The 14,699-nt window shown below is 40.1% G+C and overlaps 1 protein-coding gene across 2 annotated transcripts in view; it reads right to left on the bottom strand.

The window, feature by feature from the left end:
• The window catches only part of slc2a4rg (SLC2A4 regulator), a 37,928-nt gene that overhangs the window by 22,103 nt on the left and 1,126 nt on the right, over nt 1-14,699 (bottom strand). For both annotated transcript variants that reach the window (XM_085147172.1, XM_085147173.1), the window contains exon 2: nt 13,429-13,664. In XM_085147172.1, the coding sequence (XP_085003298.1) occupies nt 13,429-13,664 (236 nt within the window). The remainder of the gene's footprint in view (nt 1-13,428; nt 13,665-14,699) is intronic.

Below are 14,699 nucleotides of genomic sequence, written 5' to 3'. Positions count from 1 at the left end.
TGTGGAGCTTGGGGGGATAAGGTAAGGAAAATGGTCCCTTTATCACTCTGCCACGTCAGGAATGGAATAGTTAGTAAGATAAATGGTAGCAATAAGAGCACATCATGGAAACACTAGATGATGATGATGAAACTGTCACAGATTATTGAAATAATATTAAACCTCACTGCTGGTCCAACCTCCTAGCTTTTTCTGTTTTGTTTTGTTTTTTTTTTTAAAAACATTTAGCAGCTCACTGAAAAATGAATGTTGGATGTAATATGATGAGGAGTATGACTAGTTGAATGCAAATGCTGGTTCCCCTGTGAGAGTTATGCATTTTCCAATAAGGATAGGCCAAGTGGTTGGTGAGACTAGGACAGACTCGTTCTCTCACACAGACAAACAAACAGATGGGAGAACTTGCCCCGATGGAGCTCTGGTCCAGTGAAAGTCATGCTTTGTGCAAGCAAGATGTTTTTCTGTCAGACATTCAGATCTTTTTCATCCAAGTCTCTGGGGTCTCAGACTCGGACACACATGCACACACATAATTTCTAGAACTACATATGGGAATTGTGCATTAATGACAAACATTAGCAGGCTTCAAGGCATAAAACATTTAACATCTACAATTCCATTACAACTTTAACTTTTGGCTTTTATTTTTACCTTATAAATGTGTAAAAATCTTTACTTTTACACATTACAACTTCCTGCACATAGTGCTTTTTATTTTTTATTTATATATTTCCATGCATATTATTTATTTTTTTCTTTTTGGTAATTTTACTATATAATTACTTTAGTATCTTCTTGAGAATGTCACTTCCTTGACAGCAAGCAAAAAGCATAAAACACAAATGTTCAGGTTCTATAGAAACCTTGGCGTAAATTTTATATAAAAACTAAGCATAGGGTTTCCTCTCTTTTCTCTCGTTCTCTTTTACTCATGGGCCAACTGTGGTGAAAAAATACAGTGTGAAACATATTGATCATTGTTTTGAATCTTGGCCCAAGCCAGGTCACGGCAATTCGGACAGACCAAAGCAAAAGGTGTTAGACAAGAGACTTGTGATCAGCCCAGCCTTGTCCTCTAAAGAGGTTGCAAGCAAGATAGATTTGATGAAAAATGCTGAGCTTGGAGAGACTTCACCATTGGATCTATCATATATGAACCAAAAAACAAGAAAAAAAAGTTCAGTTTCAGATAAAAGCCAGAGCTGAAAATCCAATAAATCTGAAAAGAAACACTAACAGGAATATGAAAATCTCTCAGTATTTCTGTGCTTCGGAACAGCTATGAAAGTTCTACAGGTTAGTCAGGAAGTGATCGGTGCTGTACTTTACACCTCACTGAACAGCTTCACACACTCACTGCTTTGTGCAGTGGCATGTTGGTGCTGGAAGCCACTAAGATTAAGAGAGGTTACTTTCTGCATCTCCACAGGCCGGAAATCTCCACATTATCTTGGCAGCAGTCAGGAGTCCAGTCAGTGTGTTCCTGAGAGTACTCAGCTAAAAAATAAATAAATAAATAAATAAATGCTTATAACCCTCTTCATGTGTTATTAATAGCAACTAAAATGAAATTCAAGTAAAGCAAAATACTATTGTAGTTATAAAGCAAACAAACAAAACTTGTAAATATGGGCTGTGTGAAGTGCTTTCTCTTCAATAGGACTGATAAGAATTAGCTAACTCAAAGACAAAAAAAGGGTGTGTGGAAAAAAAAATCAATCCAGTCAAGTGGAGAGCACAGATCCCAAGTTAACAGGTGAAAAAGCAAACAATGTGCACATAAAGCAAAAGGAGCTCCACTTCTTTTCCCTTCGATTTCTCTGTTACACACAACCCAGACACACACATTTATCAAACAATAATATGGAAACATCTGTGTATCGTGTGGCTAAATCATGGAGTCATCTATAATTTGACTTATGTGTAAATACTGCTGAATAGCTTAGCGGGGGAGAGCAAACAGTGTGACGCATGAAGCAATAACCAGGAGGTGAGAGGACAACAGCCTTACTGGCAGATCAGTGTTAAATGAAACCTGACTACCTCACTGTGGCTACAGAATGAAAGCGATGTGTGTGTGTGTGTGTGTGTGTACACGTCTGTGAATGTTGATGAGATAAAGAGAAAAATAGGGGGGTGGAAAAGGAAAACACACATCTGTTCACATGTTGCTTGACTGCTCATCTTGTCCACCAGCATGAGGATAAGTGATTATCAAATCCCGTGTACTGTAGTTCTTTTGTTCAGGATGCACATGTCTACACACACTTAAGGATACACACAAAGCGTAGGGGGTTTCTAGAAGCTTGTGAGGATTTGGGCCCACTGGTTTTTTGGAGTCTGGGTGTGGTAGCTTTTATAATCTGTTTATCTAAGCCCTAATCTTTGAAAATTATTTTGAAGAGAAGACTTACAGTCTATGCAGTGCTTCCAGGTATTTTCTTCTAGAGCTGGGCGATATATCGAGTTTTTAAAAAATATCGATATATTTTTATATGAGATATAAGATGTGACAATATCCTTTATATCGATATAGTCTATGTTACGTTATAACTATACTTGTGGAGCTGCAAGTTTGCCTCTCTTTCGTCCACTTTTGTCTTTACGCAACATTACTCGGCCTCGCCCCTCCTTCACTGAACACAACCCCCCTCCTCCCCCATCGCTTCACCTGCAAGCGACAAGATGGACACGGCAAATCTCCGTTAACGAGTTACTGCGCATCGCCCCGTGCGTGGGGCTGGACGCCGTCAACGTGTTAGCTAGCTAACCACGCTAACGAGCTAACCACGCTAACGCCATGCAGCCCAGAGGCGCTGCACAGCCTAAAATCCTTTCATTTTCTCAAAAGTTGACAGTGCACCTTATGTATGAATTCTGGTTGTGATTGATGGCCGCGAACCGATTTTATGTGGTACACAACGCTCAGCAATCTGTCAAAAATGTTTTAGTACGACTTTGGTAAGATACGGAGCTGCACCACTTGATGGATTGTCAGAGCATTACGGCTACCGAGGAGCCTCGCGGAGTGATACGTACTCTGCTTCAACGTAATATTACCCTACTGTGTATAAGGACCATAAATGGCACCTGTTAAGTAGGGGTGCAACGATACTCGTATCGATATCGAACCGTTCGATACAGTGCTTTCGGTTCGGTACGCATATGTATCGACCGATACAACATTTTTAATTTATTTTATCAACTTTCCTTCTGACATGCTGTCTGTGTTGAGCGCTCAGTGGATCTGCGCTCGACAGTGCAGCCTAGGCGGAGTAGTCGAACACAGATTCACTGAGCGCAGGGCAAGCTAGCGAGACAGAAGCTAGGCTAGTTGCAACATGGCAAATTGAACCTCCCCCACCCTCATTCAGATCTGGCGTTTGGAACTATTTTGGTTTTCATGTGATGTATGACCCTGAAGGTAAGCGTGTCATGGACTAAAGTAAAACAGTATGTTGGATGTGCCAGCAATGCTCAATTGGTGGGAACTAGTGTGTTAGCGCAGTTAGCTCGTTAATGTGTTGACGTCTTCCAGCCCCACTCATGAGGTGATCCGCGGTAGCTCGTTAACGGAGATTTGCCGTGTTGTGACGTTAATGTCATTTCAGATTAACGCTGACAGCACTAGTGGGAACACAACCAATATGACTGCACATTTACTCGGACATCATCCTAGTGCAAAGACAAGTGGAAGCAGACAAAAACAAGCAGGCATGCTACAAACTTTACCCGAGTCATTTAGACAGCCGTTAGCACATGATTCTCCTTATGGGGACCTGATATGTTTAATATGCTGCTGAGAATATAGCCCAGAAGAAGCGTATAGTATAGCTTTTATTTTGGAAAGAGACATTTCTCCATAATAAACTCTCTTTTCCAAAGATGAGTGATTCCTCAATCAGATACAGGGCTCGCAAAATCGCTAGCCCGACGTCCTGGGGCTTTTTTCCAGTCGGGCTACCAAAATCTATCTCTGCCCTGCCCGTCGGCCTATCGTAGGAAGGAAAAATATATGTCAATGCTTTTGCATTCTTTCGGAAATGTATCTGGGTAATTATGTCATTGGCATCGGCCACTGTCAATATGTGACATACTGAAATCGCGTTTGAATTTGCGCTTGTTTTTTGCTTTCACTTTGCAATCGCGTGAACTGTGTATAGAGAGCGACAGTACTGATTGGTGAGTGATGATAATTTGCGCACCAATTCCTCTGACATCGTCTTATCAATCGTTAGCTTACTATGCAAACATGACAAGTGAAATCTCCGCAGCTTAAACATGTGAGAGGTTGATCGCGCAGAGAATCGCTGAGCGTTATGTTAGTGCGTGTGTAAAAGCAGCAGGATATATATTTTAGTTCTGCTGAGCCAAATAAGACAGGTCAGGGTGAAGAAGTGACAGCCAAAGAAAAGCTTACCACAAAACGGAAAAGTTATGACAAATCAGACTATAAGGCAAAAAGAAAGTGCAGCTTTATGGTTTCATGGACAAAAGAATTTCTGTGGCTGCAATATGACGAGCTAAATAACCAGGGCTGCACATAAGTGGTCCGCAGGTGCGCATTCGCTGTCAAAATAAAAACCCGCACAAGATAAGAAGTTGCAACGCGTGTTTGCGTACATAAGATTTTCAGGAGGAGGACAGACATTTGTTTAGAACTCTTAAAGATGTCGAAGAAGCTCCTTTAAGCAATTACTGTGATGTTCCTCCACCTCCAAAGAAATGTCAGAAGGAGTCCGAACCACAAAAGAAGCGCGTATTCTCGGAAAAGTGGTTGCAGGAGGTGAGCTGGCTTCAAACAAATGATGAACGCACAGAGATGTGGTGCAGAATGTGCCGTGAAAATTTAATAAATGACAAATTAATAAAAAAGGCATGAACATTTTTTTTGTATCGAAAAAATATCGAACCGTGACACCAAAGTATCGAACCGAACCGAACCGTGAATTTTGTGTATCGTTGCACCCCTACTGTTAAGAAACGTGGTTATGAAGAGGATTTCAAACTCAATGCTGTCAGTCACACAGTAGAAGTTGGGAACAGAGCAGCTGTGAAATCTGTCTTTGTTACTATGCTCTGCGTCTTATAGTTTACATTTTGACTGCACAATTGTGAGCTTTTTGTTATGCACAAAAACAACATAGTTTTCTTTTATTTATGGAGCATTATTATTTAATAAATGCTCATAACTTTTTTTTTGAGTAAATTTTATGTACATCTATGCTCTATGTTAATAAAAGTGCCTGTGTGACATCTGGGACACAGCTTTGACTAAGAACTCTCTTTTTGTTCTTACTTTATGGCTTAAAAAAAAAAAAAAAAAAAAAATCGAGATATATATCTTATATCGCCGTCCAGGTAAAAAATATCGAGATAGGAATTTTGGGTCATATCGCCCAGCCCTATTTTCTTCCCATTTTGATGTATTGAATTGCAGTTCCTGGCACTTTGAGAAGTCTGTGCCAACACAAAAACGACTGAAATGCCAGTAGCCCAGTACAACTGAATTTTTTGACTAAACCAAAAAAGGCTGTCAAAGTCGTTCACTACAAGTGAGATCACGTTCACCTGACGTTTTTCAGGACACTGCCAGAAATAAGCTTTTCCCATGTCCTGCATACTACCAAACTGGGATGCAGATAGCCACAGTGTAACAAAGAAGAGACAGGAAAAAAAGAAGAGGAAATTTTTCTGACATTATGTGTAGAAATTTCTGCTCTAAGTTCAGTAATGGCCAAAAGCTATCAAGAAAAAGCATCACAAGGACACACCATTTTAGTTAAACAGATAAAGAAAGGTTAAATAAGCATCCTGCCAAGGAAAAAGGGGGGTGCTAATACAAAAGTACCAGAAAGAATATCAGTCAACATATGGATTTTTTTACAATTATTTTTATTTCCTAAAAACTGTTATCAGCAGTGACATCACCAAACCCAAAAACCATTATCAGTAATTTAAACAAATATAAGACACCCCCCTCTGCACAGGGCAAAGTACGTAGTAAGAGTCCATCAAACTTTTAAGTTTGCAGTACTGTCTGAATTTCACTCCTTGTTGTCAGCAGAACGAGATGACTTCGATAGAGTTGTGTGTGTATTTATAAGTGTTGTGATTTGAAACAAGGGAAAGGAAAACCCATGAATGTGGCTTGCTGTCAGCCATCCTGGAGCTGGTTTTGGATGCCATTTGCAAATGCACCGAAGCATTACGCAGCATACTCAGAACATTTTCATTTTCCTGCTGTGTTGTGCCAATCTATCTTTCACAGGAAGGAGCAGTAAAAATTGGCATAATTAGCTTTGCCATTGGATTTTTACAATTTAAATGTATAATACTGTCAGACTATATGCTTTGGAGGAAAAAAAAACAAAAATTTTTAACCTTGCACACCAGTAAACACATTTTCTACCCAAAATCACTCCTTGGCTTTTGAGTCTGCAAATCTGCAACTGCAATGCCAACAAAAACAATGTGAAAATTCCAGTGATGAGTGTGCCATCATTTCCACACCTTATGGTTGGTGGTTTGATCCCTGGTCTGCATGTCAAATATCCTTGGGAAAGGTACTAGCTCCAAGTTGCTCTCAGACGCATCCATCAGAGAATAAATGTGTGTGAACGTTAGATAGAAACCACTTAAATGGAAAAAGCACAGAAAAAAGTGGTTGTATGAATGGGTAAATGAGGCAGGTTGTGTAAAGAGCTTTGGTAGTGTAGCTCAGGTAGAGTAGAAAACTGCTACATAAGAACCAGTCCATTTACCAATTACGTTATTAAGGGTGTTTTCACACTTATAGATCATTTCCTCTGGGGGAGAATCAGCTCAGGAGTTGGTAAACTCTTCTTTTCACAGAGAGAAAACTCCAAGCAAACTGCAAGCGATCCAAAATGTGGCACTACAAACCATGTGAGAATGTTTGGTACGCTTACTGGCCAGATATGTGAGGGGAGGGAGCAACCAAAGTAAATACGAGAGGAAGGTGCTGTGGTCTGAACAAGTGGATAACATGAAGAATTTACTCTTAACATTCGTATTTACCTGCTAATATTGTGCAGGTTTTGTATGATACACAATCAATAGTGCTCTGCTAGCTCAAAAAACTTGCAGCATATACTGAGTCAGCTTGAGGTCGGATCATAAACAAACCTCTCTGGAGTCTGAAAGCAGGCTGAGACCACCTTGTCCTCAGAATTTTAGTAAAACTGTTTTGGTCTATATCCGACTGTGTATTCACATCTACAAAAGCAAACTGCACAAAGAGAGAAAACAAATGAGAGTTTGACTTTATTTGATCTCTCTGACTATCTGTGTTTGATTCTTTATCTGTTAATTCCTCCTACGCCATCAGGAGTTGCGAGACCAAGTGCATCTTACATCCCTGGAGGTTGTTATCTATGTCAGATATTACGTAATCGTCATGTTGCCTAGAAATCACACCTATAACCTCATTTTTATTTACCTATAATAACACCAAACTTTTCTTGGAAATCTCCAATTATTTATGATATATTATGGCATCAGGTTGCCTGGCAACCACCTAGCAACATGATAAAAAAAACTTTATCAATCTACAGCACATTACAAAAGGATCCAATTGTCCATATAAGGTGATGGATACATTATAATCCCATGATGCTGCCTAATAACAACAAAACAATGGGCTAAAATCATATTTTATTTTATTTTTTTACATTTAGACACCAATAACAACTTAGAAAAGCACTCTATCATTTTCTTTCACAGCCAACAGAAAATGTAGACCAAACAGTGCTGCAGTATGGGCACATACCAGTAATTGTAATCTGGTGCAATTACGGGGGAAAACAAGTAAATAAATTAGTTACAAATAAAAATATTGGGTTGCATCCAAATACATTATGTCCCATGCAACGCTTCTGTGAGAATACAGAAGTTATTCTTTTTTTGTTGCATTTTCTATTGGCCCTTTTGCAAATCACGCAGGTGAGCAAAGGCCTGGGACAAACATCAGTGCAAGAAAGCATTCAAGAACCTGTCTCAATATTGATGCAGTGTCCATTTATTCCACAATGATGATAAATTTTTTTGTATTTTGTTTCTGATTCCGCCCGCATGTCAAAATGCATTACTTGAACCAACCCGAGTCTGTCATGCGAGTAACCAGCTGACCACGTCAAGGCAGGTGGCCACGTCTTGGGACAAGAATGTCTTTCAGAGCTTCAAATTCCAACCAAAATAAGGAAAGGCCTCTGACATCACTGTACAGAGTAAAGCGTTTTTTGTTTTTTCCAGCAGAAACGACCTCTCTCCAGCCTGCAGATGATTTGTTTTTGCTTTACACTCCTCTCTGTTGATTTGAACTGGTGGGAGTCTATGTGCAAGGAGTGTGGGCCACATAGACATTACGATGCAGAGATCTAAATGATCGAAAGTATGGCTGCACCTGACTAAGAGTTGATAGGAACAATAACAGTTGCGACAAACCTTATGCTTGTATGGCAAAAAATTTAAGATGTCTTAATAAAGCGGGAATAAACACTAACATAAAAGGGATTTATCTCTGAAAAAAATGAACAGAATGATAAATAATCTGTAAAACTTCAAAAGTAACCTTCCCAACACTGCAACAGAGAACGTTAATGACTCAAGAGGGAAGGATATCGAGGGAATGATAACAGTTGTTTAGATAAAGCAAAGTTAAGGGAAGGATGTAATGACAGGAAAGAGAAAGGTGGCAGTTGTCGTGGGTAGGAGGGGATTGCACAGCTGGTGGTTGGTATAAAGAATTGGGCAGAAGGACAGAGAGACTGACTGAGGAGAAGGAGAGATAGTTGACTTTGGAATCTTTAAACGCTGCTGAGGCAGAACAGGAGGCGTTATGTAAGCATCTATTAGTGTGTGTGAGCAAGCGATAAAGCATTTTTCTGCAGCCTTGCCAGAGCTGCGCAATGAGAGTTTCCTTCCCTCGTGATAAGCATTTCTTTCCCTGTCCTTAAGGCATCTTGCCCGAGGACGGATGTACACTATAAAAACCGACATATACACTAGCGAACACGAAAAAGCAATCCAGGCCTTTTAACTGAACATGTATCCGACACATAATATAGAGAGCAGTGTTTTTACAACAGAGCGCTGTTTGCAGAAAACATTCCTGCATGCCTCCTACGCTCCTCCTCACTTATGAAACTGAAATGAAATTTTGCCTCTCTTCTTCACCGCATATCAGGAGATGATTAATGTCTCATTAGAGCTCTGTACACATACACACACGGTGCAGATTCCCCCCATTAGTCTGCGCTTCTTCCAGAGACCTTTATTAGTATTAAAGAAGGAGTGATTCAGAGACAGCCACAAAGGTGCACCCTGAAAACTTTGTACTTTGATAGTAGATCCTCATTCCTCCGCGCCCCTCCAAGTCAGTAGACAGTAAAGCTGCATAGTTAGATGATAAGCTGTCTGCTACAATCCTCTGGGGTTATAAATCACCTATGTAGCTCATAACCCAGATCCTGAGGCTGACCTAGCAGACATTCCAGATGCCTGCTTACGTCCTGATCTGACCCTCCCCGCTTGCATGACTCCATTCATTGAAGATGACCTTTAACCCCTGCCTGTCAGTGCAAGAGGTTAAACCTCTTGCACTCTGGAGGGAAGAAAGGAGACTACAAGCAAGGATGAAAATGTACCTTCTAATTCAGAAGGGATTTTTCAGACATTGATTTTATGAAAAAACAAACATTTTTAACACACAATTACCATTTAAAGTCCTAATTATAAATGAAATCATGTTTGATTGCCATATTTTGAAAAATAACAACAGTACTATTCAGCATTAACCAAATTTAGCAACAGATGCAGCTGAACCGGCACAGCGAGTTTGTTTGACAGAAGACAGGGCAGATATTTTTTAGCTTTTTGATAGTAGGACTGACTTTTAAGTGTGGTCGTATTTCGTTTTTCAGCATAGTGCTGAGAAAGACGTGATTAAAAATTGCCACCCTGTCTGCAAAAGACAATAAGGAAATCCCTTCACAAGTACTTCCCACTATTTAAAAAGAATCAAAGTTACTTTTCAGCTCGCTCAAAAATGGGAAATATGACAGTTTGCCAGTCTGACTTGTTAGCACATTGCCAGCAATATAAACTGAAGCTATCTTTGTAACCAACACTACATGTTGTCCTGTTGCTGCATGTGTAATGTGTGTTTTTTTTATGTGTTTTAACAGCACTGCAATAATACTGATAACGGTCATCACTTTCCTCACTTTAACACTGACATTGATTTTAATCTCTAATCTGGAAACCCTAAAGTGTCATTCCAAGGCAACTATGCAACTATATCTCCCTCAATCAGGACGAAATGTCAGCACCCTGAATGTGGGTTAGACACCTCCACACTACAGTGGGGGTGGGTTAGATGTTCCTCTGACCCTCAACAATCACCAGTAATGTCTCCTTTGGGAGAAGTGTATTGGTAATGAGGTGGATGAAGGGGGATTGAGAGGTGATGAACTACATTCTGCCTGCTCGCCAGACCTAAAACCTGCTGGTGATTCTTATACAGACTGAGTCAGAGGCCGGTCAGTAATTATGTTAAAAACAGACTTGTGTTTTCCCTCCTGGTGTCTTGTTTATGCTGATTCTATGTTTTCCATTCATGTTACCCTAATGTGGTAACGGTGTACCTGACCAAGGACAGATAAGAGAAAAGCTTTTCACATCGCAACAAAACAGCCCCGCCCACTTCACTTCTTAGAGCTCTTTTAATGTTCATTCAAACTGGTCTTTGTTCTGTTATCAGGGTACTAGATCTCACACTGATGACTACTGACAGGTTGACGTGGTCTACTTAGGATGTGGGTGAAAGAGAGACTTCGCAGAGAGAACATAAAAAAGAGAGTTAAAGGAGAGACACACACTAAGACCGCAGCTGACAAGACAGGTGGGAATGTTTAAAAATGTGCTGCAGTTTGACTATGTTTAGGTGACCATAACCATTTGTGCCCAAGTAAATGTGCTGATTCTTCCTCTTCCTTCCTGCAAGATCTTGTCCAGGCTTGTCTAAGGAATAGTGACCTACTTTGCGGCATTTGCAAAATAACAAGACAAGGTGTAAAAGTATCAAGTTGTATTGAGGAAACAATATGCAACTGACAAAGCAGTTAATATAAAACACACAGAGGACTGAGCAAACTTCTTTAAAGTGAGTTCTTTTTAAACACAGTTAATCCTGTCCCACACTGAAGGTATTACCCAAGTCGGTGGAGAACCAATGAAAATAAATGGTTTTGTTGACATAATCTAACGCAGGGCAAAGAGTGCTACAAATGCACTGGGGGTTACACCCACATAGACAACTACCACTTTCCAACTGTGGCCAACACTAGTAGAAAAAACAGGCACCTTACACTGCAGCGCAGTGCTGTTACTTTGTGAAGGTCAAAGCCAGATTTGTCAAAACCAAATTACTGTGAGTGGGTTTGTGTGGCAATAAGAGTTCCCTTTTAAAGTGCTCTTATAATTTGTGATGAATACCACATGCATGCACATCTGGGTAACAGAGAGAGCTGAGATGAGCCAAGAAAATTAAGCAATCATTATGAGCTCTCCTACTAGACAGTACAAAATTCATTTTACATAAAGATAGATGTATTAGCTACCAAACAATAAAATATTGATAATCTCATATTACCAATATTATCTTGAGAGCTGGAAGTTCAAGTTTCAGTACTTTCTTATGTTTTATAGAGCAAACAACTAATGAATCAATCACAGACCTAGTTTAAATCCAAATATGAATAATGACTAGGTAAACAATTTCATGGAGAGAGAGAAAAACGAGATTCTATCACCAGCAAAACCAGTTGGAGCAGAGTAGAGACTAGAAGTTACTCCGAAAGGTCAATGGAGCAACAAAGAGGCCTCGCTAATATCACTGCGCAGTTATATAATGTTATGCAACCTCTTTTAGCCACTGCATAGTGTCAACCCAGACTGTGTTCTTGTGCCTTGTGGAGATGAAAAGAAACATAAATGTTTCTAAACTGAACAGATCAGTGAAAAAAAAGAAGAAGAAGAAGAAAAGAAAAAAGAGCCATTTTGTCTTTGTGTAACACTATCACCCTGGTTTTTAACGCACGCTCAGTCTTGCATGCTCCCAGGAGACACTCCCTCACATCATACATGACCAGCAGCACGTGAAATTCATGTGATGATGAGAGAAGGACGGAAAAGAGTAAACGTGCGCTGTGCAAACCCCCAGACCCATACAAAAACGATGCCTGCTTACTATTTGTACCGATGAATGTTATTACATTTGCAGAAATTATCATACAGAACCTGTTAAAGAACTGTGACATTTGCATATAAACATATTCAACAAGAAGGTGCTCAGTTTTTATACAGCTAACAGGTATTTCAGTGTGAAAGCGCAGTCTGACAGGCAAACAGTTTTTGGACACGGACAGTAACCCCAGCAGTTAGGCTCTGGGTGCTCTTAGGCACCACCTACAGCCTCTCCCAGTCCGCTTTAACTGTTACATAATCACTTTAGTGCAGTAGGCTTGTCCCAGGGTGCACGTTCTGCATGTATGTTTAACGAAGACCAATCACAGAAGGCTCTGGGCAGGAATACTCGTGTGTCTCTGTGTGAAAATAGTGTGAAACAACTGGAGGAAAAGCAAACTGCAATGCACATGAAACATCTAATAAAATACACTCACTCGCACACACAGCAAAGGTGCATTTTACTGCCTGACATACAGTGAACACATCACGCTGATATATCCACTAGCCCGTCAAGAGAGGGTCAACAAAGATGGCATTGAGCTTAGGTGCAATCAATACATTTAGACATGTGAGTAGTAAAAAAAACTTTCCGAAATCTAGATAATGGAGTTATCAGCGAAATGCACTGTGACTATTTCATGCAGTCTCCTCTTCACTTGGTCAAGCGCTTGAGCAATCCTGGCCCTCATAAAGCTTTGGCTCTTTTAAGACGAGTTTCGAAACCATTCTGGATGAAATACCAAACATGCAGTCAGTTAACCAGCACGCCCCCACACCATTCATGCCCAAACCACTGTACAGTTTTAGCCAGATGTCGAAGCATTAGCAAGGAACAGAAGTCCAGAGCTGTGCATGAAAACTGCCTGCAACACTGTTATCACCACACATTCAGTGCCAAATTAGTAGTGGGATGGGGGCTTAATAGAGGTAAGAGCACAAAATCTGGTTTGATTGTTTACAATGTGCTGCATAAATCTATAGCTACAATCTATTCACATATGCCCAAGCTTGTGAATGAATGCAAAGATAAAAGTAGGAAACACATCAGATAACTATATTTCTTGAAGTTCTCTTTCATGCAACAAGGAACACTAGAGAAAAGAAAACCAAAGATTGACCAAGTGTCAATGACTATAGATGACATCAGCTTCTCCATACCTGTTTCTGGGGACAGGGATGTGGGATGATGAGAGGGAATATCTCTCTGTCTGTGGTAGGAACTGCCCTTGCGCTACTCTGAAGTTGCTGGTCGGCTCTGGCTGCTTCCCAGGGTTTCTGATGTCCAAATGCATAAAGCCACCTGGCAACTGCCCGTTTACACTCAGGCAGTGAGTGGGGCTTGCCCTTTTCAGGATCCCCGTGGAACCTGTGTCTTTTTGGTCCAACAGGCCATTCTAGAAAATGCAGCAAGAAAAAATTACAGTCAGTTTATCTCTGTTACAATCAGGCCTCGATTAAAAACATTAAGTCTAGCAATACCATTAAGTTCTTATTTAACTAAGCATAAGATTACTGTTTTTTCTCTGATTTTATATATATATATATATATATATATATATATATATATATATATATATATATATATATATATATATATATATATATATGGGTACAAGCCAGGGTATGGTGTTTTTTAGTGTAACCGTTTGCCTTAAATAGCAATTTCTTTAATTTTTCCTTCCTCTCACTTAATAAACCCAAGGTTATTGTCCGCTGCACTGGACATGAACGCTGCTGAACCAACCAGAACAGAAGCAATCCTGGGTTAAAATATGGTTATCATTTCTGTTCCTGCCACCTAAATTACAAAACAACACAAATCTAGAAAAGTGGCTGTGTAAATCTGCTAAATACACATAACTGCCAGGTCCAATGTTGTGTATTCTGCGATGCAAATGGAAACTCTATTGAATATTACATGATAATATATGAAAACAACTAGCATGTACAGTGTACAAGTACATGCCTCATTGTGTTATATATAACTGATTAACCACTAACTTTATAAAATGTTACAAATATACTTTGGCAGTCCAGAACTGCTTTTCACATGCTTTTTTCAGATTTAAAAACTTGGTCTGAATCTGAGGTGACAGAAATAAGGGCATGGCCAGGGACACCGGACCTCTAGGATTGTGTCTCCCACTGGGATGCTTGCAGAGTATCCATTGGGTTTTGTGGGTTGTGGGGTGGGGCTCCTGTGGCTCTGGCTTGTTCTGTTGGGACAATCAGATTGCGATCTTGGGAATTTGGTAGCAGGGTGCACAAGAGAGGCTGCTGCAGCCGGGGAGAGCCCGTGCTGTTAAGGGGTGTGCTTGGTCTGCAAAAATGCTCAAGCCGGCAACAAGTGTCAGAGCCGCATTCATATGAATGGCAGGACCCAGTATTTCCCAGCAGTGTTACATTGTGAGGAGATTATTTTGATAATT

The sequence above is a fragment of the Neolamprologus multifasciatus genome, chromosome 20 (genome assembly GCF_963576455.1).
Source record: "Neolamprologus multifasciatus chromosome 20, fNeoMul1.2, whole genome shotgun sequence".
Taxonomy (NCBI): Eukaryota; Metazoa; Chordata; class Actinopteri; order Cichliformes; family Cichlidae; genus Neolamprologus; species Neolamprologus multifasciatus.
Note: the sequence above shows the minus strand (reverse complement) of the source record. Positions and strands in the feature narration are given on the sequence as shown.